Raw genomic sequence first — 25,818 nt, forward strand, 5'->3', positions numbered from 1 at the left:
AGACATCATACTGTGTGTGGGGAATGTACTGTGAGGACATCATACTGTGTGTGGGGAATGTACTGTGAGGACATCATACTGTGTGTGTGGGGGGAATGTACTGTGGAGACATCATACTGTGTGTGGAGGGAATGTACTGTGAGGACATCATACTGTGTGTGGAGGGAATGTACTGTGGGGACATTATACTGTGTGTGTGGGGAATGTACTGTGGGGACATTATACTGTGTGTAGGGGGAATGTACTGTGAGGACATCATACTGTGTGTGGAGGGAATGTACTGTGGGGACATCATACTGTGTGTGGGGGGAATGTACTGTGGGGACATCATACTGTGTGTGGGGGGAATGTACTGTGGGGACATCATACTGTGTGTGGAGGAATCTACTGTGGGGTCATCATACTGTGTGTGGGGGGAATGTACTGTGGGGACATCGTACTGTGTGTGGAGGGAATGTACTGTGGGGACATCATACTGTGTGGAGGGAATGTACTGTGAGGACATCATACTGTGTGTGGGGGGAATGTACTGTGGAGACATCATACTGTGTGTGGAGGGAATGTACTGTGGGGACATCATACTGTGTGTGGGGGGAATGTACTGTGAGGACATCATACTGTGTATGGAGGGGATGTACTGTGGGGACATCATACTGTGTGGGGGGGAATGTACTGTGAGGACATCATACTGTGTGTGGGGAATGTACTGTGAGGACATCATACTGTGTGGGGGGAATGTACTGTGAGGACATCATACTGTGTGTGGAGGGAATGTACTGTGGGGACATCATACTGTGTGTGGAGGGAATGTACTGTGGGGACATCATACTGTGTGTGTGGAGGGAATGTACTGTGAGGACATCATACTGTGTGTGGGGGGGGAATGTACTGTGAGGACATCATACTGTGTGTGGGGAATGTACTGTGAGGACATCATACTGTGTGTGTGGGGGGAATGTACTGTGGAGACATCATACTGTGTGTGAGGGGAATGTACTGTGGGGACATCATACTGTGTGTGGAGGGAATGTACTGTGGGGACATTATACTGTGTGTGTGGGGAATGTACTGTGGGGACATTATACTGTGTGTAGGGGGAATGTACTGTGAGGACATCATACTGTGTGTGGAGGGAATGTACTGTGGGGACATCATACTGTGTGTGGGGGGAATGTACTGTGGGGACATCATACTGTGTGTGGAGGAATGTACTGTGGGGACATCATACTGTGTGTGGAGGAATCTACTGTGGGGTCATCATACTGTGTGTGGGGGGAATGTACTGTGGGGACATCGTACTGTGTGTGGAGGGAATGTACTGTGGGGACATCATACTGTGTGGAGGGAATGTACTGTGAGGACATCATACTGTGTGTGGGGGGAATGTACTGTGGAGACATCATACTGTGTGTGGAGGGAATGTACTGTGGGGACATCATACTGTGTGTGGGGGGAATGTACTGTGAGGACATCATACTGTATGGAGGGGATGTACTGTGGGGACATCATACTGTGTGGGGGGGAATGTACTGTGAGGACATCATACTGTGTGTGGGGAATGTACTGTGAGGACATCATACTGTGTGTGGAGGGAATGTACTGTGGGGACATCATACTGTGTGTGGAGGGAATGTACTGTGGGGACATCATACTGTGTGTGGAGGGAATGTACTGTGGGGACATCATACTGTGTGTGTGGAGGGAATGTACTGTGAGGACATCATACTGTGTGTGGGGGGGGAATGTACTGTGAGGACATCATACTGTGTGTGGGGGGGGAATGTACTGTGAGGACATCATACTGTGTGTGGGGAATGTACTGTGGAGACATCATACTGTGTGTGGGGAATGTACTGTGAGGACATCATACTGTGTGTGGGGAATGTACTGTGAGGACATCATACTGTGTGTGTGGGGGGAATGTACTGTGGAGACATCATACTGTGTGTGGAGGGAATGTACTGTGGGGACATCATACTGTGTGTGTGGAGGGAATGTACTGTGGGGACATCATACTGTGTGTGGGGGGAATGTACTGTGGGGACATCCTACTGTGTGTGGAGGGAATCTACTGTGGGGTCATCATACTGTGTGTGGGGGGAATGTACTGTGGGGACATCGTACTGTGTGTGGAGGGAATGTACTGTGGGGACATCATACTGTGTGGAGGGAATGTACTGTGAGGACATCATACTGTGTGTGGGGGGAATGTACTGTGGAGACATCATACTGTGTGTGGAGGGAATGTACTGTGGGGACATCATACTGTGTGTGGGGGGAATGTACTGTGAGGACATCATACTGTGTATGGAGGGGATGTACTGTGGGGACATCATACTGTGTGGGGGGGAATGTACTGTGAGGACATCATACTGTGTGTGGGGAATGTACTGTGAGGACATCATACTGTGTGGGGGGAATGTACTGTGAGGACATCATACTGTGTGTGGAGGGAATGTACTGTGGGGACATCATACTGTGTGTGGAGGGAATGTACTGTGGGGACATCATACTGTGTGTGTGGAGGGAATGTACTGTGAGGACATCATACTGTGTGTGGGGGGGGAATGTACTGTGAGGACATCATACTGTGTGTGGGGAATGTACTGTGAGGACATCATACTGTGTGTGTGGGGGGAATGTACTGTGGAGACATCATACTGTGTGTGAGGGGAATGTACTGTGGGGACATCATACTGTGTGTGGAGGGAATGTACTGTGGGGACATTATACTGTGTGTGGGGGGAATGTACTGTGGGGACATCATACTGTGTGTGGAGGAATGTACTGTGGGGACATCATACTGTGTGTGGAGGAATCTACTGTGGGGTCATCATACTGTGTGTGGGGGGAATGTACTGTGGGGACATCGTACTGTGTGTGGAGGGAATGTACTGTGGGGACATCATACTGTGTGGAGGGAATGTACTGTGAGGACATCATACTGTGTGTGGGGGGAATGTACTGTGGAGACATCATACTGTGTGTGGAGGGAATGTACTGTGGGGACATCATACTGTGTGTGGGGGGAATGTACTGTGAGGACATCATACTGTGTATGGAGGGGATGTACTGTGGGGACATCATACTGTGTGGGGGGGAATGTACTGTGAGGACATCATACTGTGTGTGGGGAATGTACTGTGAGGACATCATACTGTGTGGGGGGAATGTACTGTGAGGACATCATACTGTGTGTGGAGGGAATGTACTGTGGGGACATCATACTGTGTGTGGAGGGAATGTACTGTGGGGACATCATACTGTGTGTGTGGAGGGAATGTACTGTGAGGACATCATACTGTGTGTGGGGGGGAATGTACTGTGAGGACATCATACTGTGTGTGGGGGGGGAATGTACTGTGAGGACATCATACTGTGTGTGGGGAATGTACTGTGGAGACATCATACTGTGTGTGGGGAATGTACTGTGAGGACATCATACTGTGTGTGGGGAATGTACTGTGAGGACATCATACTGTGTGTGTGGGGGGAATGTACTGTGGAGACATCATACTGTGTGTGAGGGGAATGTACTGTGGGGACATCATACTGTGTGTGGAGGGAATGTACTGTGGGGACATTATACTGTGTGTGTGGGGAATGTACTGTGGGGACATTATACTGTGTGTAGGGGGAATGTACTGTGAGGACATCATACTGTGTGTGGAGGGAATGTACTGTGGGGACATCATACTGTGTGTGGGGGGAATGTACTGTGAGGACATCATACTGTGTATGGAGGGGATGTACTGTGGGGACATCATACTGTGTGGGGGGGAATGTACTGTGAGGACATCATACTGTGTGTGGGGAATGTACTGTGAGGACATCATACTGTGTGGGGGGAATGTACTGTGAGGACATCATACTGTGTGTGGAGGGAATGTACTGTGGGGACATCATACTGTGTGTGGAGGGAATGTACTGTGGGGACATCATACTGTGTGTGTGGAGGGAATGTACTGTGAGGACATCATACTGTGTGTGGGGGGGAATGTACTGTGAGGACATCATACTGTGTGTGGGGGGGGAATGTACTGTGAGGACATCATACTGTGTGTGGGGAATGTACTGTGGAGACATCATACTGTGTGTGGGGAATGTACTGTGAGGACATCATACTGTGTGTGGGGAATGTACTGTGAGGACATCATACTGTGTGTGTGGGGGGAATGTACTGTGGAGACATCATACTGTGTGTGAGGGGAATGTACTGTGGGGACATCATACTGTGTGTGGAGGGAATGTACTGTGGGGACATTATACTGTGTGTGTGGGGAATGTACTGTGGGGACATTATACTGTGTGTAGGGGGAATGTACTGTGAGGACATCATACTGTGTGTGGAGGGAATGTACTGTGGGGACATCATACTGTGTGTGGGGGGAATGTACTGTGGGGACATCATACTGTGTGTGGGGGGAATGTACTGTGGGGACATCCTACTGTGTGTGGGGGGAATGTACTGTGGGGACATCCTACTGTGTGTGGAGGGAATGTACTGTGGGGACATCCTACTGTGTGTGGAGGGAATGTACTGTGGGGACATCCTACTGTGTGTGGAGGGAATGTACTGTGGGGACATCCTACTGTGTGTGGAGGGAATGTACTGTGGGGACATCATACTGTGTGTGGGGGAATGTACTGTGGGGACATCATACTGTGTGTGGGGGAATGTACTGTGAGGACATCATACTGTGTGTGGGGGGAATGTACTGTGGGGACATCATACTGTGTGTGGGGGGAATGTACTGTGAGGACATCATACTGTGTGTGGAGGGAATGTACTGTGGGGACATCATACTGTGTGTGGAGGAATGTACTGTGGGGACATCATACTGTGTGTGGAGGGAATGTACTGTGAGGACATCATACTGTGTGTGGAGGGAATGTACTGTGGGGACATCATACTGTGTGTGGAGGGAATGTACTGTGGGGACATCATACTGTGTGTGGAGGGAATGTACTGTGGGGACATCATACTGTGTGGGGGGAATGTACTGTGAGGACATCATACTGTGTGGGGGGAATGTACTGTGGGGACATCATACTGTGTGTGGAGGGAATGTACTGTGGGGACATCATACTGTGTGGGGGGAATGTCCTGTGGGGACATCATACTGTGTGTGGGGGGAATGTACTGTGGGGACATCATACTGTGTGTGGGGGGAATGTACTGTGAGAACATCATACTGTGTGTGGAGGGAATGTACTGTGAGGACATCATACTGTGTGTGGAGGGAATGTACTGTGAGGACATTATACTGTGTGTGGAGGGAATGTACTGTGGAGACATCATACTGTGTGTGGAGGGAATGTACTGTGAGGACATTATACTGTGTGTGGAGGGAATGTACTGTGGGGACATCATACTGTGTGTGGAGGGAATGTACTGTGGAGACATCATACTGTGTGTGGAGGGAATGTACTGTGGAGACATCATACTGTGTGTGGGGGAATGTACTGTGAGGACATCATACTGTGTGTGGAGGGAATGTACTGTGGAGACATCATACTGTGTGTGGGGAATGTACTGTGAGGACATCATACTGTGTGTGGGGAATTGTACTGTGGGGACATCATACTGTGTGTGGGGAATTGTACTGTGGGGACATCATACTGTGTGTGGAGGGAATGTACTGTGGAGACATCATACTGTGTGTGGGGGGAATGTACTGTGGGGACATCGTACTGTGTGTGGAGGGAATGTACTGTGAGGACATCATACTGTGTGTGGGGGAATGTACTGTGAGGACATCATACTGTGTGTGTGGAGGGAATGTACTGTGGGGACATCATACTGTGTGTGGGGGATTGTACTGTGAGGACATCATACTGTGTGTGGGGAATGTACTGTGAGGACATCATACTGTGTGTGGGGGATTGTACTGTGGGGACATCATACTGTGTGTGGAGGGAATGTACTGTGGAGACATCATACTGTGTGTGGGGGGAATGTACTGTGGGGACATCGTACTGTGTGTGGAGGGAATGTACTGTGAGGACATCATACTGTGTGTGGGGGAATGTACTGTGAGGACATCATACTGTGTGTGGGGGGAATGTACTGTGGGGACATCATACTGTGTGTGGGGGGAATGTACTGTGAGGACATCATACTGTGTGTGTGGAGGGAATGTACTGTGGGGACATCATACTGTGTGTGGAGGAATGTACTGTGAGGACATCATACTGTGTGTGGAGGGAATGTACTGTGAGGACATTATACTGTGTGTGGAGGGAATGTACTGTGAGGACATCATACTGTGTGTGGGGGGAATGTACTGTGAGGACATCATACTGTGTGTGTGGGGGGAATGTACTGTGGGGACATCATACTGTGTGTGGGGGGAATGTACTGTGAGGACATCATACTGTGTGTGGGGGGAATGTACTGTGAGGACATCATACTGTGTGTGGGGGGAATGTACTGTGGGGACATCATACTGTGTGTGGGGGGAATGTACTGTGAGGACATCATACTGTGTGTGGGGGGAATGTACTGTGGGGACATCATACTGTGTGTGGGGGAATGTACTGTGAGGACATCATACTGTGTGTGGGGGGAATGTACTGTGAGGACATCATACTGTGTGTGGGGGGAATGTACTGTGAGGACATCATACTGTGTGTGGGGGGAATATACTGTGGGGACATCATACTGTGTGTGGAGGGAATGTACTGTGAGGACATCATACTGTGTGTGGGGAATGTACTGTGGGGACATCATACTGTGTGTGGAGGGAATGTACTGTGAGGACATCATACTGTGTGTGGAGGGAATGTACTGTGAGGACATCATACTGTGTGTGGAGGGAATGTACTGTGGAGACATCATACTGTGTGTGGAGGGAATGTACTGTGGAGACATCATACTGTGTGTGGGGGAATGTACTGTGAGGACATCATACTGTGTGCGGAGGGAACATTATTATTCTGTAGGGGCACTGGTATTATGTGAGGGGGGCACTGCTCATAGCTTTATATGTTTTGTGTAGAGGTTGGGAATGTGAGGAAGGGGCTGGAAAGCCATAAGCCAAAGATGTCTGTGTTACATTTTGCAGGGACAAGTTATGGGTGGGAGAAGAGGTCATGGCGGTCTGGGACTACGATCAGGGAGAACCTGCACCGTCCATACATGTATGGTCTTCAGAGCACTGGTGTAGACCCGATACTGTCACCGTAAAGTGGTGACATCGGTACTAACGATCGGTATGGCGGTATAATCACTGTTGTACATGATGGTTATAGTCCGGCGGTATTTGTTATATTGCGGTATAATTTTTGCGGTATTATTGGAAATATTGGTCTTGTAGTAAATGCTGATTTCCTCCAGGCAGGGTAATATCAGTAACAGACCCCAATCTGCGGAGGATGACGGAGCCGGCGTGGGCCCGTGTGTTGTCAAATCCCAGGACCGCACCTCAGCCCCAGTCCGGCTTCGGCGGGAAGTATAGAAAATTAGTAATTTCTGACATTAGTCGCCGTCAGCCACATTGTGTACAGTGGGTGTGTGGGGGTCCGTTCAGTAACTCACTTTTACGCAGGAGGCGCAGGTCCCGCGATGCGCCAGTCCACCCACTCACAATTCTGACGGCAGCGCATACACTGCACAGATACTATCACAGATGGCGCCCCCTACAAAACAAATATGCTCAAGTGCAAGGTTTTCTGGGTTTTTATAACATCACTTACTACGAGACAACAAATAAAAAAATTAATATAATTTGGTTTAAAAAAATCCCTTCCTGTAGTGTCCGCCCTCAGGTCTTGTTCCCACTAGATTTACTTCCTGCAAACAAAAACGGATAAATAGAAAAGATGATCGTGGAGGGAGAAAAAGAGCCGAGGGCCGCGGACGGGAAAGAAGAGCTGCGGCCAGTAGAGGGGAGCCGAGGGCCGCGGACGGGAAAGAAGAGCTGCGGCCAGGAGAGGGGAGCCGAGGGCCGCGGACGGGAAAGAAGAGCTGCGGCCAGGAGAGGGGAGCCGAGGGCAGGAGGAAGAGGAGAGGGGAGCCGAGGGCCGCGGACGGGAAAGAAGAGCTGCGGCCAGGAGAGAGGAGCCGAGGGCCGCGGGCAGGAGGGAGAGGAGAGGGGAGCAGAGGGCCGCGGGCAGGAGGGAGAGGAGAGGGGAGCCGAGGGCCGCGGACGGGAAAGAAGAGCTGCGGCCAGTAGAGGGAACCCGAGGGCCGCGGGCAGGAGGAAGAGGAGAGGGGAGCCGAGGGCCGCGGACGGGAAAGAAGAGCAGCCGCCAGGAGAGGGGAGCCGAGGGCCGCGGACGGGAAAGAAGAGCTGCGGCCAGGAGAGGGGAGCCGAGGGCCGCGGACGGGAAAGAAGAGCTGCGGCCAGGAGAGGGGAGCCGAGGGCCGCGGACGGGAAAGAAGAGCTGCGGCCAGGAGAGGGGAGCCGAGGGCCGCGGACGGGAAAGAAGAGCTGCGGCCAGGAGAGGGGAGCCGAGGGCCGCGGATGGGAAAGAAGAGCTGCGGCCAGGAGAGGGGAGCCGAGGGCAGGAGGAAGAGAGGGGAGCCGAGGGCCGCGGACGGGAAAGAAGAGCTGCGGCCAGGAGAGAGGAGCCGAGGGCCGCGGGCAGGAGGGAGAGGAGAGGGGAGCCGAGGGCCGCGGGCAGGAGGGAGAGGAGAGGGGAGCCGCGGGCAGGAGGGAGAGGAGAGGGGAGCCGAGGGCCGCGGACGGGAAAGAAGAGCTGCGGCCAGTAGAGGGAACCCGAGGGCCGCGGGCAGGAGGAAGAGGAGAGGGGAGCCGAGGGCCGCGGACGGGAAAGAAGAGCAGCGGCCAGGAGAGGGGAGCCGAGGGCCGCGGACGGGAAAGAAGAGCTGCGGCCAGGAGAGGGGAGCCGAGGGCCGCGGACGGGAAAGAAGAGCTGCGGCCAGGAGAGGGGAGCCGAGGGCCGCGGACGGGAAAGAAGAGCAGCGGCCAGGAGAGGGGAGCCGAGGGCCGCGGACGGGAAAGAAGAGCTGCGGCCAGGAGAGGGGAGCCGAGGGCCGCGGACGGGAAAGAAGAGCTGCGGCCAGGAGAGGGGAGCCGAGGGCAGGAGGAAGAGGAGAGGGGAGCCGAGGGCCGCGGACGGGAAAGAAGAGCTGCGGCCAGGAGAGGGGAGCCGAGGGCAGGAGGAAGAGGAGAGGGGAGCCGAGGGCCGCGGACGGGAAAGAAGAGCTGCGGCCAGGAGAGAGGAGCCGAGGGCCGCGGGCAGGAGGGAGAGGAGAGGGGAGCCGAGGGCCGCGGGCAGGAGGGAGAGGAGAGGGGAGCCGCGGGCAGGAGGGAGAGGAGAGGGGAGCCGAGGGCCGCGGACGGGAAAGAAGAGCTGCGGCCAGTAGAGGGAACCCGAGGGCCGCGGGCAGGAGGAAGAGGAGAGGGGAGCCGAGGGCCGCGGACGGGAAAGAAGAGCAGCGGCCAGGAGAGGGGAGCCGAGGGCCGCGGACGGGAAAGAAGAGCTGCGGCCAGGAGAGGGGAGCCGAGGGCCGCGGACGGGAAAGAAGAGCTGCGGCCAGGAGAGGGGAGCCGAGGGCAGGAGGAAGAGGAGAGGGGAGCCGAGGGCCGCGGACGGGAAAGAAGAGCTGCGGCCAGGAGAGAGGAGCCGAGGGCCGCAGGCAGGAGGGAGAGGAGAGGGGAGCCGAGGGCCGCGGGCAGGAGGGAGAGGAGAGGGGAGCCGAGGGCAGGAGAGGAGAGGGGAGCCGAGGGCCGCGGACGGGAAAGAAGAGCTGCGGCAAGGAGAGGGGTGCCGAGGGCCGCGGGCAGGAGGGAGAGGAGAGGGGAGCCGAGGGCCGCGGGCAGGAGGGAGAGGAGAGGAGAGGGGAGCCGAGGGCAGGAGAGTAGAGGGGAGCCGAGGGCCGCGGACGGGAAAGAAGAGCTGCGTCCAGGAGAGGGGAGCTGAGGGCCGCGGGCAGGAGGGAGAGGAGAGGGAAGCCGCGGGCAGGAGGGAGAGGAGAGGGAAGCCGAGGGCCGCGGACGGAAAAGAAGAGCTGCGGCCAGGAGAGGGGAGCTGAGGGCCGCGGGCAGGAGGGAGAGGAGAGGGGAGCCGCGGGCAGGAGGGAGAGGAGAGGGGAGCCGAGGGCCGCGGACGGGAAAGAAGAGCTGCGGCCAGGAGAGGGGAGCCGCGGGCAGGAGGGAGAGGAGAGGGGAGCCGAGGACGGGAAAGAAGAGCTGTGGCCAGGAGAGAGGAGCCGAGGGCCGCGGGCAGGAGGGAGAGGAGAGGGGAGCCGAGGGCAGGAGAGGAGAGGGGAGCCGAGGGCCGCGGACGGGAAAGAAGAGCTGCGGCCAGGAGAGGGGAGCCGCGGGCAGGAGGGAGAGGAGAGGGGAGCCGAGGGCAGGAGGGAGAGGAGAGGGGAGCCGAGGGCCGCGGACGGGAAAGAAGAGCTGCGGCCAGGAGAGGGGAGCCGAGGGCCGCGGGCAGGAGGGAGAGGAGAGGGGAGCCGCGGGCAGGAGGGAGAGGAGAGGGGAGCCGAGGGCAGGAGAGGAGAGGGGAGCCGAGGGCCGCGGACGGGAAAGAAGAGCTGCGGCCAGGAGAGGGGAGCCGAGGGCCGCGGACGGGAAAGAAGAGCTGCGGCCAGGAGAGGGGAGCCGAGGGCCGCGGGCAGGAGGGAGAGGAGAGGGGAGCCGAGGGCCGCGGACGGGAAAGAAGAGCTGCGGCCAGGAGAGGGGAGCCGCGGGCAGGAGGGAGAGGAGAGGGGAGCCGAGGGCCGCGGACGGGAAAGAAGAGCTGCGGCCAGGAGAGGGGAGCCGAGGGCCGCGGGCAGGAGGGAGAGGAGAGGGGAGCCGCGGGCAGGAGGGAGAGGAGAGGGAAGCCGCAGGCAGGAGGGAGAGGAGAGGGGAGCCGAGGGCAGGAGAGGAGAGGGGAGCCAAGGGCCGCGGACGGGAAAGAAGAGCTGCGGCCAGGAGAGGGGAGTAGCGGGCAGGAGGGAGAGGAGAGGGGAGCCGAGGGCCGCGGACGGGAAAGAAGAGCTGCGGCCAGGAGAGGGGAGCCGCGGGCAGGAGGGAGAGGAGAGGGGAGCCGAGGGCCGCGGGCAGGAGGGAGAGGAGAGGGGAGCCACGGGCAGGAGGGAGAGGAGAGGGGAGCCGCGGGCAGGAGGGAGAGGAGAGGGGAGCCGCGGGCAGGAGGGAGAGGAGAGGGGAGCCGCGGGCAGGAGGGAGAGGAGAGCCGCGGGCAGGAGGGAGAGGAGAGCCGCGGGCAGGAGGGAGAGGAGAGCCGCGGGCAGGAGGGAGAGGAGAGCCGCGGGCAGGAGGGAGAGGAGAGGGGAGCCGCGGGCAGGAGGGAGAGGAGAGGGGAGCCGCGGGCAGGAGGGAGAGGAGAGGGGAGCCGCGGGCAGGAGGGAGAGGAGAGGGGAGCCGAGGGCCGCGGGCTGGAGGGAGAGGAGAGGGGAGCCGAGGGCAGGAGGGAGAGGAGAGGGGAGCCGAGGGCAGGAGGGAGAGGAGAGGGGAGCCGAGGGCAGGAGGGAGAGGAGAGGGGAGCCGAGGGCCGCAGGCAGGAGGGAGAGGAGGAGAGGGGAGCCGAGGGCAGCAGGCAGGAGGGGAGAGGAGGAGAGGGGAGCCAAGGGCCGCGGGCAGGAGAGGAGAGGAGAGGGGAGCCGAGGGCCGCGGGCGGGAGAGGAGAGGGGAGCCGAGGGCCGCGGGCGGGAGAGGAGAAGGAGAAGAGAGCCGAGGGCAGGAGAGGAGAGGGGAGCCGAGGGCAGGAGAGGAGAGGGGAGCCGAGGGCAGGAGAGGAGAGGGGAGCCGAGGGCAGGAGAGGAGAGGGGAGCCGAGGGCAGGAGAGGAGAGGGGAGCCGAGGGCCGCGGGCAGGACAAGAGAGAATCAGGAGACGCTGAGTGCAGGAGTCCTCTCCCAAATGTACATTAGTGTCCCCTCCATCCGCGGGGGTTCACCAGTCACAGCGTATAGCAGGCTGCCACTATAACGAGCGCGGCCCGGTGACAGCCGATCCCATGTGGTCAGTTCCTCCCAGCATGCCCTGGGGCTGGGGCTGCTCAGCAGCCATGTTTTCTTCTCCTGTGTGCTCTCAGGCCGGCGGCGGACTGGAAGGCTCTCCCGCACTCCTCGCACTCGTGCGGCGTCTTGTCCAGGTGCTGCGCCTGGTGACTTTCCAGATCCGTTTCTGTAGTGAAGCAGGTGCCGCAGATCTCGCAGCAGAGTATTACCTCCATGTGATGCTCTGCAGATGGCGGCGGTGATCCCAGCTGGCGGTTACACTTCATCTTTTCTTTCCGTTTTATTCTTTTTGTCATCTTCCTTGTGATCGCGGGAACATCAGGGAGCACAAGAGTCACGGAGGCTTCGTCCTCCACCCCCGCAGCGAGGCCGGCGCAGTCTGGGCCACGGTCCGTACCTGAAAGACAACGACAGCGAGATCATCAGTGTCCTGCAGCTCCAACCGCAGCAGCCAGACAAGACCCATAATTAAAGGGGTTGTCTCACAAACAAGACTACATTGTAATCAGCACATTATCAGATATTCAGCACTTACAGAACTGGATGATTTGAGCATTTTTTTAAACTGTTGATATGCGGAGAGTCTTCACTGTGTCCCTGTAACCCGCCGTCCCCGGCCACGTAGAGATGCTGCAGCTGAGGGTTGTGTACACCGCTTCTGGCGAGGGGGTAGTCATAAGTCACGACAGTACACAGGTGCCACGGGCTGTGGACCCTCCAGCTGATCACCAGAAGCGGAATACGCGACCATGAGCTGCAGCATCTGCCCGGGCACAGCGCAGCACACGGGGGATGTCCGGAGCAGCTTAAGCTCCGCACTCTGGATGGCAGTCATTAAAAAAACATCCAGTGAAGGAGCTTAGGTCGTCATCATCTACTGATAATTGTCCCTTTGTGTGTGGGAGACCCCACTAACATTGTCACTAACAGAGGACTTACCCAACACTCGCGTGTCCCCCTCGCCCCCCGCGCTGACGCTCCCTTCTTCGATTTTCATGTTCTCATTTTCTAGATACAAAAGGACACAAATAATGTAACTGCACAGGCAAAACTCCAACACCCGACACCCGCGCGCTCTCCGCTCTCGTTCCTGACACCCGCGCGCGCTCTCCGCTTTCGTACCTGACACCCGCGCGCTCTCCGCTCTCGTACCTGACACCCGCGCGCTCTCCGCTCTCGTACCTGACACCCGCGCGCTCTCCGCTCTCGTACCTGACACCCGCGCGCTCTCCGCTCTCGTACCTGACACCCGCGCGCTCTCCGCTCTCGTTCCTGACACCTGCGCGCTCTCCGCTCTCGTTCCTGACACCCGCGCGCTCTCCGCTCTCGTTCCTGACACCCGCGCGCTCTCCGCTCTCGTTCCTGACACCCGCGCGCTGTCCGCTCTCGTTCCTGACACCCGCGCGCTGTCCGCTCTCGTACCTGACACCCGCGCGCTCTCCGCTCTCGTACCTGACACCCGCGCGCTCTCCGCTCTCGTACCTGACACCCGCGCGCTCTCCGCTCTCGTACCTGACACCCGCGCGCTCTCCGCTCTCGTACCTGACACCCGCGCGCTCTCCGCTCTCGTACCTGACACCCGCGCGCTCTCCGCTCTCGTACCTGACACCCGCGCGCTCTCCGCTCTCGTACCTGACACCCGCGCGCTCTCCGCTCTCGTACCTGACACCCGCGCGCTCTCCGCTCTCGTACCTGACACCCGCGCGCTCTCCGCTCTCGTACCTGACACCCGCGCGCTCTCCGCTCTCGTACCTGACACCCGCGCGCTCTCCGCTCTCGTACCTGACACCCGCGCGCTCTCCGCTCTCGTTCCTGACACCCGCGCGCTCTCCGCTCTCGTTCCTGACACCCGCGCGCTCTCCGCTCTCGTTCCTGACACCCGCGCGCTCTCCACTCTCGTTCCTGACACCCGCGCGCTCTCCGCTCTCGTACCCGACACCCGCGCGCTCTCCGCTCTCGTACCCGACACCCGCGCGCTCTCCGCTCTCGTACCCGACACCCGCGCGCTCTCCGCTCTCGTACCCGACACCCGCGCGCTCTCCGCTCTCGTACCCGACACCCGCGCGCTCTCCGCTCTCGTACCTGACACCCGCGCGCTCTCCGCTCTCGTACCTGACACCCGCGCGCTCTCCGCTCTCGTTCCTGACACCCGCGCGCTCTCCGCTCTCGTTCCTGACACCCGCGCGCTCTCCACTCTCGTTCCTGACACCCGCGCGCTGTCCGCTCTCGTACCTGACACCCGCGCGCTGTCCGCTCTCGTACCCGACACCCGCGCGCTCTCCGCTCTCGTACCCGACACCCGCGCGCTCTCCGCTCTCGTACCCGACGCCCGCGCGCTCTCCGCTCTCGTACCTGACACCCGCACGCTCTCCGCTCTCGTACCTGACACCCGCGCGCTCTCCGCTCTCGTACCTGACACCCGCGCGCTCTCCGCTCTCGTACCTGACACCCGCGCGCTCTCCGCTCTCGTTCCTGACACCCGCGCGCTCTCCGCTCTCGTTCCTGACACCCGCGCGCTCTCCGCTCTCGTTCCTGACACCCGCGCGCTCTCCGCTCTCGTTCCTGACACCCGCGCGCTCTCCGCTCTCGTACCTGACACCCGCGCGCTCTCCGCTCTCGTACCTGACACCCGCGCGCTCTCCGCTCTCGTACCTGACGCCCGCGCGCTCTCCGCTCTCGTACCTGACACCCGCACGCTCTCCGCTCTCGTACCTGACACCCGCGCGCTCTCCGCCCCATTGGCTCTGACTCCTTTTGAGATGATTTTCCGGCTCTGACAACCTGTGGAAAGAAGGGCAGTGATACGAGTAGCCAGGCAGCGGCCGTCCCTGGACCCGGAGCAGCGGCCGGACTCGTTACCTCTATGGAGCTGGGCCAAAACAGTGGCCATCTTGGTGGGGCGCCCGCTCCGGGGCAGGGAGGAGATGGTGTTGAAGGTCTTCCACTTGTAGATGATCTTCCTCACAGTGGAGTGGTGCAGCTCACACATCTTACTGATGGTTTTGTAGCCTTTCCCAGCCTCGTGGGCCTCCACCACCCTTCTCCGCACCTCCTCGGAGAAGTCCTTGGACCGGGGCATGGTTCCCGGCTGCACCGGGGAGAGCAGCAGCCCCGTTACCGTCACTACAATGAATCCATGGAGCGCAGAGGGGCGAGAAGAACATCAAAGCTCAGCAGTCATGTGACCTGCGCATGACGCTCTGCGCAGACATAACTGCTTAAGGCCGCTCAGAAGTCACGTGATCGTACACAGCCTCAGTAAAGATCCGCCAATCAGCGTCGCCAACGTTACCGGACTGTCAGCCAATACACGGGAACGATAAGATGAGCACTAGTGTGTATGGCCTCAGCCGGCCACAGTGTCCTCAGCACGGCGGCCATCTTATTGTAGCCTCAGCCACAGATTGGACTCCGTCGGACTCCGTCTGTTGCTGTGGCAGCCGAGTGTGCGCGGCCTGTGCCCCACAACCTGCAGAGTGATCCTCCTACACGGAGCAGCTCCATAATGGCGTGTCTGCTGCTCTGGAGAGAGATACCACCGCAGAGGGCGCGCGCAGAGATACCACCGCAGAGGGCGCGCGCAGAGATACCACCGCAGAGGGCGCGCGCAGAGATACCACCGCAGAGGGCGCGCGCACAGATACCACCGCAGGGGGCAGGTGCACAGATACCACCGCAGAGGGCGCGCGCAGAGATACCACCGCAGAGGGCGCGCGCACAGATACCACCGCAGGGGGCAGGTGCACAGATACCACCGCAGGGGGCAGGTGCACAGATACCACCGCAGGGGGCAGGTGCACAGATACCACCGCAGGGGGCAGGTGCACAGATACCACCGCAGAGGGCGCGCGCACAGATACCACCGCAGCAGGGGGCAGGTGCACAGATACCACCGCAGCAGGGGGCAGGTGCACAGATACCACCGCAGAGGGCGCGCGCACAGATACCACCGCAGAGGGCGCGCGCACAGATACCACCGCAGCAGGGGGCAGGTGCACAGATACCACCGCAGGGGAGTGCACAGATACCACCGCAGGGGGCAGGTGCACAGATACCACCGCAGAGGGCGCGCGCACAGATACCACCGCAGGGGGCAGGTGCACAGATACCACCGCAGAGGGCGCGCGCACAGATACCACCGCAGCAGGGGGCAGGTGCACAGATACCACCGCAGAGGGCGCGCGCACAGATACCACCGCAGAGGGCGCGCGCACAGATACCACCGCAGCAGGGGGCAGGTGCACAGATACCACCGCAGGGGAGTGCACAGATACCACCGCAGGGGGCAGGTGCACAGATACCACCGCAGAGGGCGCGCGCACAGATACCACCGCAGGGGGCAGGTGCACAGATACCACCGCAGAGGGCGCGCGCACAGATACCACCGCAGGGGGCAGGTGCACAGATACCACCGCAGAGGGCGCGCGCACAGATACCACCGCAGCAGGGGGCAGGTGCACAGATACCACCGCAGGGGAGTGCACAGATACCACCGCAGGGGGCAGGTGCACAGATACCACCGCAGGGGGCAGGTGCACAGATACCACCGCAGGGGGCAGGTGCACAGATACCACCGCAGGGGGCAGGTGCACAGATACCACCGCAGGGGGCAGGTGCACAGATACCACCGCAGGGGGCAGGTGCACAGATACCACCGCAGGGGGCAGGTGCACAGATACCACCGCAGGGGGCAGGTGCACAGATACCACCGCAGGGGAGTGCACAGATACCACCGCAGGGGGCAGGTGCACAGATACCACCGCAGGGGGCAGGTGCACAGATACCACCGCAGGGGAGTGCACAGATACCACCGCAGGGGGCGTGCGCAAAGATACCACCGCAGGGGGCGTGCGCAAAGATACCACCGCAGGGGCGTGCGCAGAGATACCACCGCAGAGGGCGTGCGCAGAGATACCACCGCAGAGGGCGTGCGCAGAGATACCACCGCAGGTGCAGGCGCAGAGATACAACTGCAGGGGGCGTGCGCAGAGATACCACCGCAGGGGGCGTGCGCAGAGATACCACCGCAGGGGGCGTGCACAGAGATACCACCGCAGGGGGCGTGCACAGAGATACCACCGCAGGGGAGTGCGCCGAGATACCACCGCAGGGGCAGGTGCAGAGATACCACCGCAGGGGTGTGCGCAGAGATACCACCGCGGGGGCAGGTGCAGAGATACCACCATGTGGGCGTTTGCAGAAATACCAACCGCAGGGGCAGGCGCAGAGATACCACCGCAGGGGCAGGCGCAGAGATAGCTACTGCAGGGGCTGGTTCAGAGATACCACCGCAGGGGAGTGCGCAGAGATACCATCGCAGGGGAATGCGCAGAGATACCACCGCGGGGGCGAGCGCAGAGATACCACCGCAGGGGCGTGCACAGAAATAGCCACCGCAGGGGCAGGTTCAGAGATACCACCGCAGGGGCGTGAGCAGAGATACCACCTCAGGGGCGTGCGCAGAGATTGCCACCGCAGGGGAGTGCGCAGAGATACCACCGCAGGGGAGTGCGCAGAGATACCACCGCAGGGGAGTGCGCAGAGATACCACCGCAGGGGAGTGCGCAGAGATACCACCGCAGAGGGCGCGCGCACAGATACCACCGCAGAGGGCGCGCGCACAGATACCACCGCAGCAGGGGGCAGGTGCACAGATACCACCGCAGGGGAGTGCACAGATACCACCGCAGGGGGCAGGTGCACAGATACCACCGCAGAGGGCGCGCGCACAGATACCACCGCAGGGGGCAGGTGCACAGATACCACCGCAGAGGGCGCGCGCACAGATACCACCGCAGCAGGGGGCAGGTGCACAGATACCACCGCAGAGGGCGCGCGCACAGATACCACCGCAGAGGGCGCGCGCACAGATACCACCGCAGCAGGGGGCAGGTGCACAGATACCACCGCAGGGGAGTGCACAGATACCACCGCAGGGGGCAGGTGCACAGATACCACCGCAGAGGGCGCGCGCACAGATACCACCGCAGGGGGCAGGTGCACAGATACCACCGCAGAGGGCGCGCGCACAGATACCACCGCAGGGGGCAGGTGCACAGATACCACCGCAGAGGGCGCGCGCACAGATACCACCGCAGCAGGGGGCAGGTGCACAGATACCACCGCAGGGGAGTGCACAGATACCACCGCAGGGGGCAGGTGCACAGATACCACCGCAGGGGGCAGGTGCACAGATACCACCGCAGGGGGCAGGTGCACAGATACCACCGCAGGGGGCAGGTGCACAGATACCACCGCAGGGGGCAGGTGCACAGATACCACCGCAGGGGGCAGGTGCACAGATACCACCGCAGGGGGCAGGTGCACAGATACCACCGCAGGGGAGTGCACAGATACCACCGCAGGGGGCGTGCGCAAAGATACCACCGCAGGGGGCGTGCGCAAAGATACCACCGCAGGGGCGTGCGCAGAGATACCACCGCAGAGGGCGTGCGCAGAGATACCACCGCAGAGGGCGTGCGCAGAGATACCACCGCAGGTGCAGGCGCAGAGATACAACTGCAGGGGGCGTGCGCAGAGATACCACCGCAGGGGGCGTGCGCAGAGATACCACCGCAGGGGGCGTGCACAGAGATACCACCGCAGGGGGCGTGCACAGAGATACCACCGCAGGGGAGTGCGCCGAGATACCACCGCAGGGGCAGGTGCAGAGATACCACCGCAGGGGTGTGCGCAGAGATACCACCGCGGGGGCAGGTGCAGAGATACCACCATGTGGGCGTTTGCAGAAATACCAACCGCAGGGGCAGGCGCAGAGATACCACCGCAGGGGCAGGCGCAGAGATAGCTACTGCAGGGGCTGGTTCAGAGATACCACCGCAGGGGAGTGCGCAGAGATACCATCGCAGGGGAATGCGCAGAGATACCATCGCAGGGGAGTGCGCAGAGATACCATCGCAGGGGAGTGCGCAGAGATACCACCGCAGGGGAGTGCGCAGAGATACCACCGCAGGGGAGTGCGCAGAGATACCACCGCAGGGGAGTGCGCAGAGATACCACCGTGTTGGCGTTTGCAGAAATACCAACCGCAGGGGCGTGCGCAGAGATAGCCACGCAGGGGCAGGTTCAGAGATACCACCGCAGGGGTGTACGCAGAGATACCACCGCAGGGGCGTGAGCAGAGATACCACCGCAGGGGTCTGCGCAGAGATACCACCGCAGGGGTCTGCGCAGAGATACCACCGCAGGGGTCTGCGCAGAGATACCACCGCAGGGGTCTGCGCAGAGATACCACCGCAGGGGCCTGCGCAGAGATACCACCGCAGGGGCCTGCGCAGAGATACCACCGCAGGGGCGTGCACAGAAATAGCCACCGCAGGGGCAGGTTCAGAGATACCACCGCAGGGGCGTGAGCAGAGATACCACCTCAGGGGCATGCGCAGAGATTGCCACCGCAGGGGAGTGCGCAGAGATTGCCACCGCAGGGGAGTGCGCAGAGATACCACCGCAGGGGAGTGCACAGAGATACCACCGCAGGGGTGTGCGCAGAGATACCACCGTGTGGGCGTTTGCAGAAATACCAACCGCAGGGGCGTGCGCAGAGATAGCTAGTGCACGGGCAGGTTCAGAGATACCACCGCAGGGGCGTGCGCAGAGATAGCCACCGCAGGGGCAGGTTCAGAGATACCACCGCAGGGGTGTACGCAGAGATACCACCGCAGGGGCGTGTGCAGAGATACCACCGCAGGGGTCTGCGCAGAGATACCACTGCAGGGGCGTGCGCAGAGATACCACCGCAGGGGCGTGCACAGAAATAGCCACCGCAGGGGCGTGAGCAGAGATACCACCTCAGGGGCGTGCGCAGAGATACCACCGCAGGGGAGTGCGCAGAGATTGCCACCGCAGGGGAGTGCGCAGAGATTGCCACCGCAGGGGAGTGCGCAGAGATTGCCACCGCAGGGGAGTGCGCAGAGATACCACCGCAGGGGAGTGCGCAGAGATACCACCGCAGGGGTGTGCGCAGAGATACCACCGTGTGGGCGTTTGCAGAAATACCAACCGCAGGGGCGTGCGCAGAGATAGCTACTGCACGGGCAGGTTCAGAGATACCACCGCAGGGGCAGGTTCAGAGATACCACCGCAGGGGTGTACGCAGAGATACCACCGCAGGGGTCTGCGCAGAGATACCACTGCAGGGGCGTGCGCAGAAATAGCCACCGCAGGGGCGTGCACAGAAATAGCCACCGCAGGGGCGTGCACAGAAATAGCCACCGCAGGGGCAGGTTCAGAGATACCACCGCAGGAGCGTGAGCAGAGATACCACCTCAGGGGCGTGCGCAGAGATTGCCACCGCAGGGGCAGGTTCAGAGATACCACTGCAGGGGCGTGCGCAGAGATACCACCGCAGGGGTGTGCGCAGAGATACCACCGTGTGGGCGTTTGCAGAAATACCAACCGCAGGGGCGTGCGCAGAGATAGCTACTGCACGGGCAGGTTCAGAGATACCACCGCAGGGGCGTGCGCAGAGATAGCCACCGCAGAGGCAGGTTCAGAGATACCACCGCAGGGGTGTACGCAGAGATACCACCGCAGGGGCGTGCGCAGAGATACCACCGCAGGGGCGTGCGCAGAGATACCACCGCAGGGGCGTGCACAGAAATAGCCACCGCAGGGGCAGGTTCAGAGATACCACCGCAGGGGCGTAAGCAGAGATACCACCTCAGGGGCGTGCGCAGAGATTGCCACCGCAGGGGAGTGCGCAGAGATACCACCGCAGGGGAGTGCGCAGAGATACCACCGCAGGGGAGTGCGCAGAGATACCACCGTGTGGGCGTTTGCAGAAATACCAACCGCAGGGGCGTGCGCAGAGATAGCTACTGCATGGGCAGGTTCAGAGATACCACCGCAGGGGCGTGCGCAGAGATAGCCACTGCAGGGGCAGGTTCAGAGATACCATCGCAGGGGAGTGCGCAGAGATACCACCGCAGGGGAGTGCGCAGAGATACCACCGCAGGGGAGTGCGCAGAGATACCACCGCAGGGGAGTGCGCAGAGATACCACCGTGTGGGCGTTTGCAGAAATACCAACCGCAGGGGCGTGCGCAGAGATAGCTACTGCACGGGCAGGTTCAGAGATACCACCGCAGGGGCGTGCGCAGAGATAGCCACCGCAGGGGCAGGTTCAGAGATACCACCGCAGGGGTGTACGCAGAGATACCACCGCAGGGGCGTGCGCAGAGATACCACCGCAGGGGTCTGCGCAGAGATACCACCGCGGGGGCGAGCGCAGAGATACCACCGCAGGGGCGTGCACAGAAATAGCCACCGCAGGGGCAGGTTCAGAGATACCACCGCAGGGGCGTGAGCAGAGATACCACCTCAGGGGCGTGCGCAGAGATTGCCACCGCAGGGGAGTGCGCAGAGATACCACCGCAGGGGAGTGCGCAGAGATACCACCGCAGGGGAGTGCGCAGAGATACCACCGCAGGGGAGTGCGCAGAGATACCACCGCAGGGGAGTGCGCAGAGATACCACCGTGTGGGCGTTTGCAGAAATACCAACCGCAGGGGCGTGCGCAGAGATAGCTACTGCACGGGCAGGTTCAGAGATGCCACCGCAGGGGCGTGCGCAGAGATAGCCACTGCAGGGGCAGGTTCAGAGATACCACCGCAGGGGTGTACGCAGAGATACCACCGCAGAGGCGTGCGCAGAGATACCACCGCAGGGGTCTGCGCAGAGATACCACTGCAGGGGCGTGCGCAGAGATACCACCGCAGGGGCGTGCGCAGAGATACCACCGCAGGGGCGTGCGCAGAAATAGCCACCGCAGGGGCAGGTTCAGAGATACCACCACAGGAGCGTGAGCAGAGATACCACCTCAGGGGCGTGCGCAGAGATTGCCACCGCAGGGGCAGGTTCAGAGATACCACCGCAGGGGCGTGCGCAGGGATACCACCGCAGGGGCGTGCGCAGAGATAGCCACTGCAGGGGCAGGTTCAGAGATACCACCGCAGGGGCGTGCGCAGAGATAGCCACCGCAGGGGCAGGTTCAGAGATACCACCGCAGGTGCAGGCGCAGAGATAGCCATCACAGGGCAGGTTCAGAGATACCACCGCAGGGGCGTGCGCAGAGATAGCCATCACAGGGCAGGTTCAGAGATACCACTGCAGGGGCGTGGGCAGAGATACCACCGCAGGTGCAGGCGCAGAGATACCAATGCAGACACAGAGATACCACCGCAGGTGCAGGCGCAGAGAAACCACCGCAGGGGCATGCGCAGAGATAGCTACCGCAGGGGCAGGTTCAGAGATGCCACCGCAGGGGCGTGCGCAGAGATAGCCACCGCAGGGGCGTGCGCAGAGATAGCCACCGCAGGGGCGTGCGCAGAGATAGCTACCGCAGGGGCGTGCGCAGAGACAGCCACCGCAGGCGCAGGTTCAGAGATACCACCGCAGGGGCGTGTGCAGAGATACCACCCCAGGGGCATGCGCAGAGATAGCCACCGCAGGCGCAGAGATACCACCGCAGGCGCAGAGATACCACCGCAGGGGCATGCGCAGAGATAGCCACCGCAGGGGCGTGCGCAGAGATGCCACCGCAGGGGCAGGTTCAGAGATACCACCACAGGGGCATGTGCAGAGATACCACCGCAGGGGTGTGGCCAGAGATACCACCGCAGGGGCATGCGCAGAGATAGCCACCGCAGGTGCAGGCGCAGAGATACCACCGCAGGGGCGTGCGCAGAGATAGCCACCGCAGGGGCAGGTTCAGCGATACCTCCGCAGGGGCGTGCGCAGAGATAGCCACCGCAGGGGCATGCACAGAGATACCACCGCAGGTGCGTGCGCAGAGATACCACCGCAGGTGCAGAGATAGGAGCCAGAGGCAGGTTCAGAGATACCACCTCAGGGGCGTGCGCAGAGATACCACCGCAGGGCATGTGCAGAGATACCACCTCAAGGCGTGCGCAGAGATAGACACCGCGCGGCGGTAGGAGAGATACCGCCACAGGCTGTGCGCAGAGATACCACCTCAAGGCCTGCGTAGAGATACCGCTGCAGGGCAGGCGCAGAGATAGCCACCACAGGAGGTGTGCAGAGATACCGGCACATTGCAGGCACAGAGATACCAACGCAGAGGATGCACAAAGATACCACCGCAGGAGGTGTGCAGAGATACCGCCGCATTGCAGGCGCAGAGATACTGTCGCATGGTGTGCACTGTCCTGGCCACAAGCTTATACACTGACACACGTTCTGGTTTGGCTGCTTCAGATTTATAGTGATAGTTGTTCGCTAGCTCAGGAGAAAGTGTGAAAGAGGACAAGGCAGCTGATATCTCTGTCAGGCTGACAGGATAAGAGCAGGCTAGCTACTGTATAATGGAGGCTGGGGGTGAAATCAATGTCTTCTGTTAACCACTGTCACCTCCAAGGAAACTTATGCAGTCATCATTGCTTTGCATCTAAAGGGTTTACAGGCGAGGACATTGCTGCTTCTAAGTTGCCCCTAAACCAGCCATTTATTGGATCAAGAATTCAAATAAAGAGATTCAGTTGCTGTGAAGAAGGTGTCCTAAAATGTCCAGCAAATGCCCGGACCGGCTGCTAAAGGATTCAGCTGTGGGATGAGGTCAGCACCAGCGCAGAGCTTCCCAGGGGCGGCAGCAGGCAGTGTCAGTGCATCTCATTGGCGGGCAAATACAGAAAAGGGCCCCTGTGCAAGAACAATATATGGGCCCTTTGCAGCCCAAGAGTTCCTAAAAATGCAAAATTGCACCTGCGTGGAGGTATAGATGGGCCCCCTTACCTCGTGGGCCCCTGTGCGGCCGCACAGGTTGCATCAATAATATGTCCGCTCCTGGTGCATGTGCACACAGGGAGGCAAAGGATATTGGTGTCAAGAAGAGCAGCAAAGAAGCCACAGCTCCAAGAAAAATATCAACGACAGACTAATATTCTGCAGAAAGTGCAAGGATCAGACTGATGAGACAAGAACCGGCGGCCATCAGTCAGATCTACCCAAAAGCCGATATCCAGCTGCCAGGGGAAGGGCAGAAGTCTGGAGAATAAAGGGCAGCGGTGGGAATATTTATTATAGCATTATCCTCCTCCACCATCTGTACAGGGGGCACAATGCAGTCAGGGGATAACGTCCTCCTGGAATCACCAGACTCCTCCATCAGACGCAGATAGAGAAGTGCGATCCGTCACAGCACAGAACACGTCTCCACCACTGGACTGCTTTACACCACTCCATCCGGCATTGTGCTTGGTGATGTACGGCTACATGCAGCTGCTCAGCCATGAAGCTCCAGGCGGGGGGCGCAGTGCTTGTGCTGATACCAGAGGAGGTCTGGACTCTCCAATTTTAGGGTCAGCAGAGCGGTGGGGACTTTTCTGCCCTCTGCTCCTCAGCACTCGGGCCCCCCCGCTTTGTAACGTCACAGGGGTTTCCACTTCGTGGCTGCGTTTCCTTCCACTTCTCACTGGTGATGAGGAAGATTTAGGAGGGAAAAAATGTCAGGAATGGACTTGTTACCCCAGAGGCTCCTATTACAGGACTGCGCTGAACTAGAAGTAGGAGGATAGGAGTGGTAGTCTGCACTGCTGTGCTAGGTATAGGAAATCTGAAGGACGTAGTAAGGTGATGGGCTCAGTGGGCAGAGATTGTATACACTTGGACTCATTAGACTCACTCTATAGCTCAACTCTTAATATGCTCAATCTTTGAAGTAAATACACCAGCCTCATCAGGTCTAAGAGCTATATAATTATGTACAGCGGCATGTAAAAGTTTGGGCACCCCTAGTCAAAATTACTGTTATTTCGAACGGTTAAGCAAGTTGAAGATGATCTCTAAAAGGCCTAAAGTTAAAAGATAACACATTTCCTTTGTATTTTAGACAAAAAATATATATATTTTTTCATCTTTTACATTTTAAATATTACAAAAAGTAGAGAGTCCACCATTAGATGGCCTGTGTACTTATGGTAACCAATCTTGGAGCCAACTTTCATTATTGCACCTGATGTATGGAGCACTACACATCAAAGAATACCCCGACGTGGGAGGAGAGGATGGCACGGATCTATGGAGGGCATTATGAGGCTCAATATAACTGGCGGCAGGACATCGGGATATGTAACTATCGTAGCTGGGGTATTTCCTTGTCAGGCAAAATGTATTTTTGTCCTAGTTTTAAAAAATAAGAGATGTCTTAAATCTCCACCCCCCGCTCATTTGGAAGAGGCTACATAGAACTTCTCTGCTTTAACCAAACCAGGAATTTTTATGACCGCCATAAAGCTTCAGCCCAGAGCAAGCATTCTGGTCTAAACTGGAAATTCCCTCCAAGATCTAAACTGTACAAACGTTTAATGTCGATTTTAATAATGCACATGACTGTCACAAACACAGGGACCACATTTTTGGAATGCTCACCTTTTTCCAATTGTGATGGTGTGGTTTTCGTGGCTGGGAGTCCACCAGGAGCCTGGGAAATGGGTTCTAAGCTTCTGAGCGTCATAGAGATATCATATTTGATATCCATCTTCATGAATATTGGTGACGGCAAACATGATGTCTCAATCTTGGATGTGGGACCCCCCCATACCAAGATATGAAATCTGAAGGATTTTTATGTCTTATGCAGCTGGGTGGGTTCACAAAACCGAGCCCCCGTGTGAGGTAAACAACATGGGTGTCTCCTAATGTTTTGGCCCCTTACTAAAAACCAGAACGGCCATTTTTAAGTCATTCTTACCCAGGACGTCATACGCATGCACTACTCGCTGCGTGGAAGAATCACCTCTAATTTCCGGTGAGCCGCCCCCCCCACAGAATCTGAGACCATCACCTCGTGTCGCAGGTTTTGCTATCACTTATCCCTTTTATTTTAATAACTGTTTATGCATAT

The 25,818-nt window shown here is 59.1% G+C and overlaps 1 protein-coding gene across 1 annotated transcript; it reads right to left on the bottom strand.

Moving 5' to 3' along the window:
• Nucleotides 1-11,708: 11,708 nt before the first annotated feature.
• LOC141176423 (uncharacterized) lies at nt 11,709-15,203 on the bottom strand. The gene is made up of 4 exons (XM_073660408.1): nt 14,800-15,203; nt 14,653-14,721; nt 12,880-12,948; nt 11,709-12,337 (listed from the first exon to the last, which is right to left on the bottom strand). Exons 1-4 carry the CDS (start codon nt 15,017-15,019, stop codon nt 11,979-11,981), a joined length of 717 nt encoding a protein of 238 aa, XP_073516509.1. The 5' UTR covers nt 15,020-15,203; the 3' UTR covers nt 11,709-11,978.
• Between the last annotated feature and the right edge of the window lie 10,615 nt (nt 15,204-25,818).

The sequence above is a fragment of the Phyllobates terribilis genome, unplaced genomic scaffold (genome assembly GCF_046119375.1).
Source record: "Phyllobates terribilis strain yellow unplaced genomic scaffold, ASM4611937v1 Scaffold_25__1_contigs__length_18738178, whole genome shotgun sequence".
Lineage (NCBI taxonomy): Eukaryota > Metazoa > Chordata > Amphibia > Anura > Dendrobatidae > Phyllobates > Phyllobates terribilis.

Excerpts from the sequence above, each read along its gene's own strand:
- LOC141176423 (XM_073660408.1), bottom strand. The coding sequence starts at position 15,019 with ATGCCCCGGTCCAAGGACTTCTCCGAGGAGGTGCGGAGAAGGGTGGTG. Across the intron at positions 14,722-14,799 it reads TTTGGCCCAGCTCCATAGAG|GTTGTCAGAGCCGGAAAATC; the intron begins GTAACGAGTCCG and ends TTCTTTCCACAG. Across the intron at positions 12,949-14,652 it reads GGAGAGCGCGCGGGTGTCAG|AAAATGAGAACATGAAAATC; the intron begins GTACGAGAGCGG and ends TTTTGTATCTAG.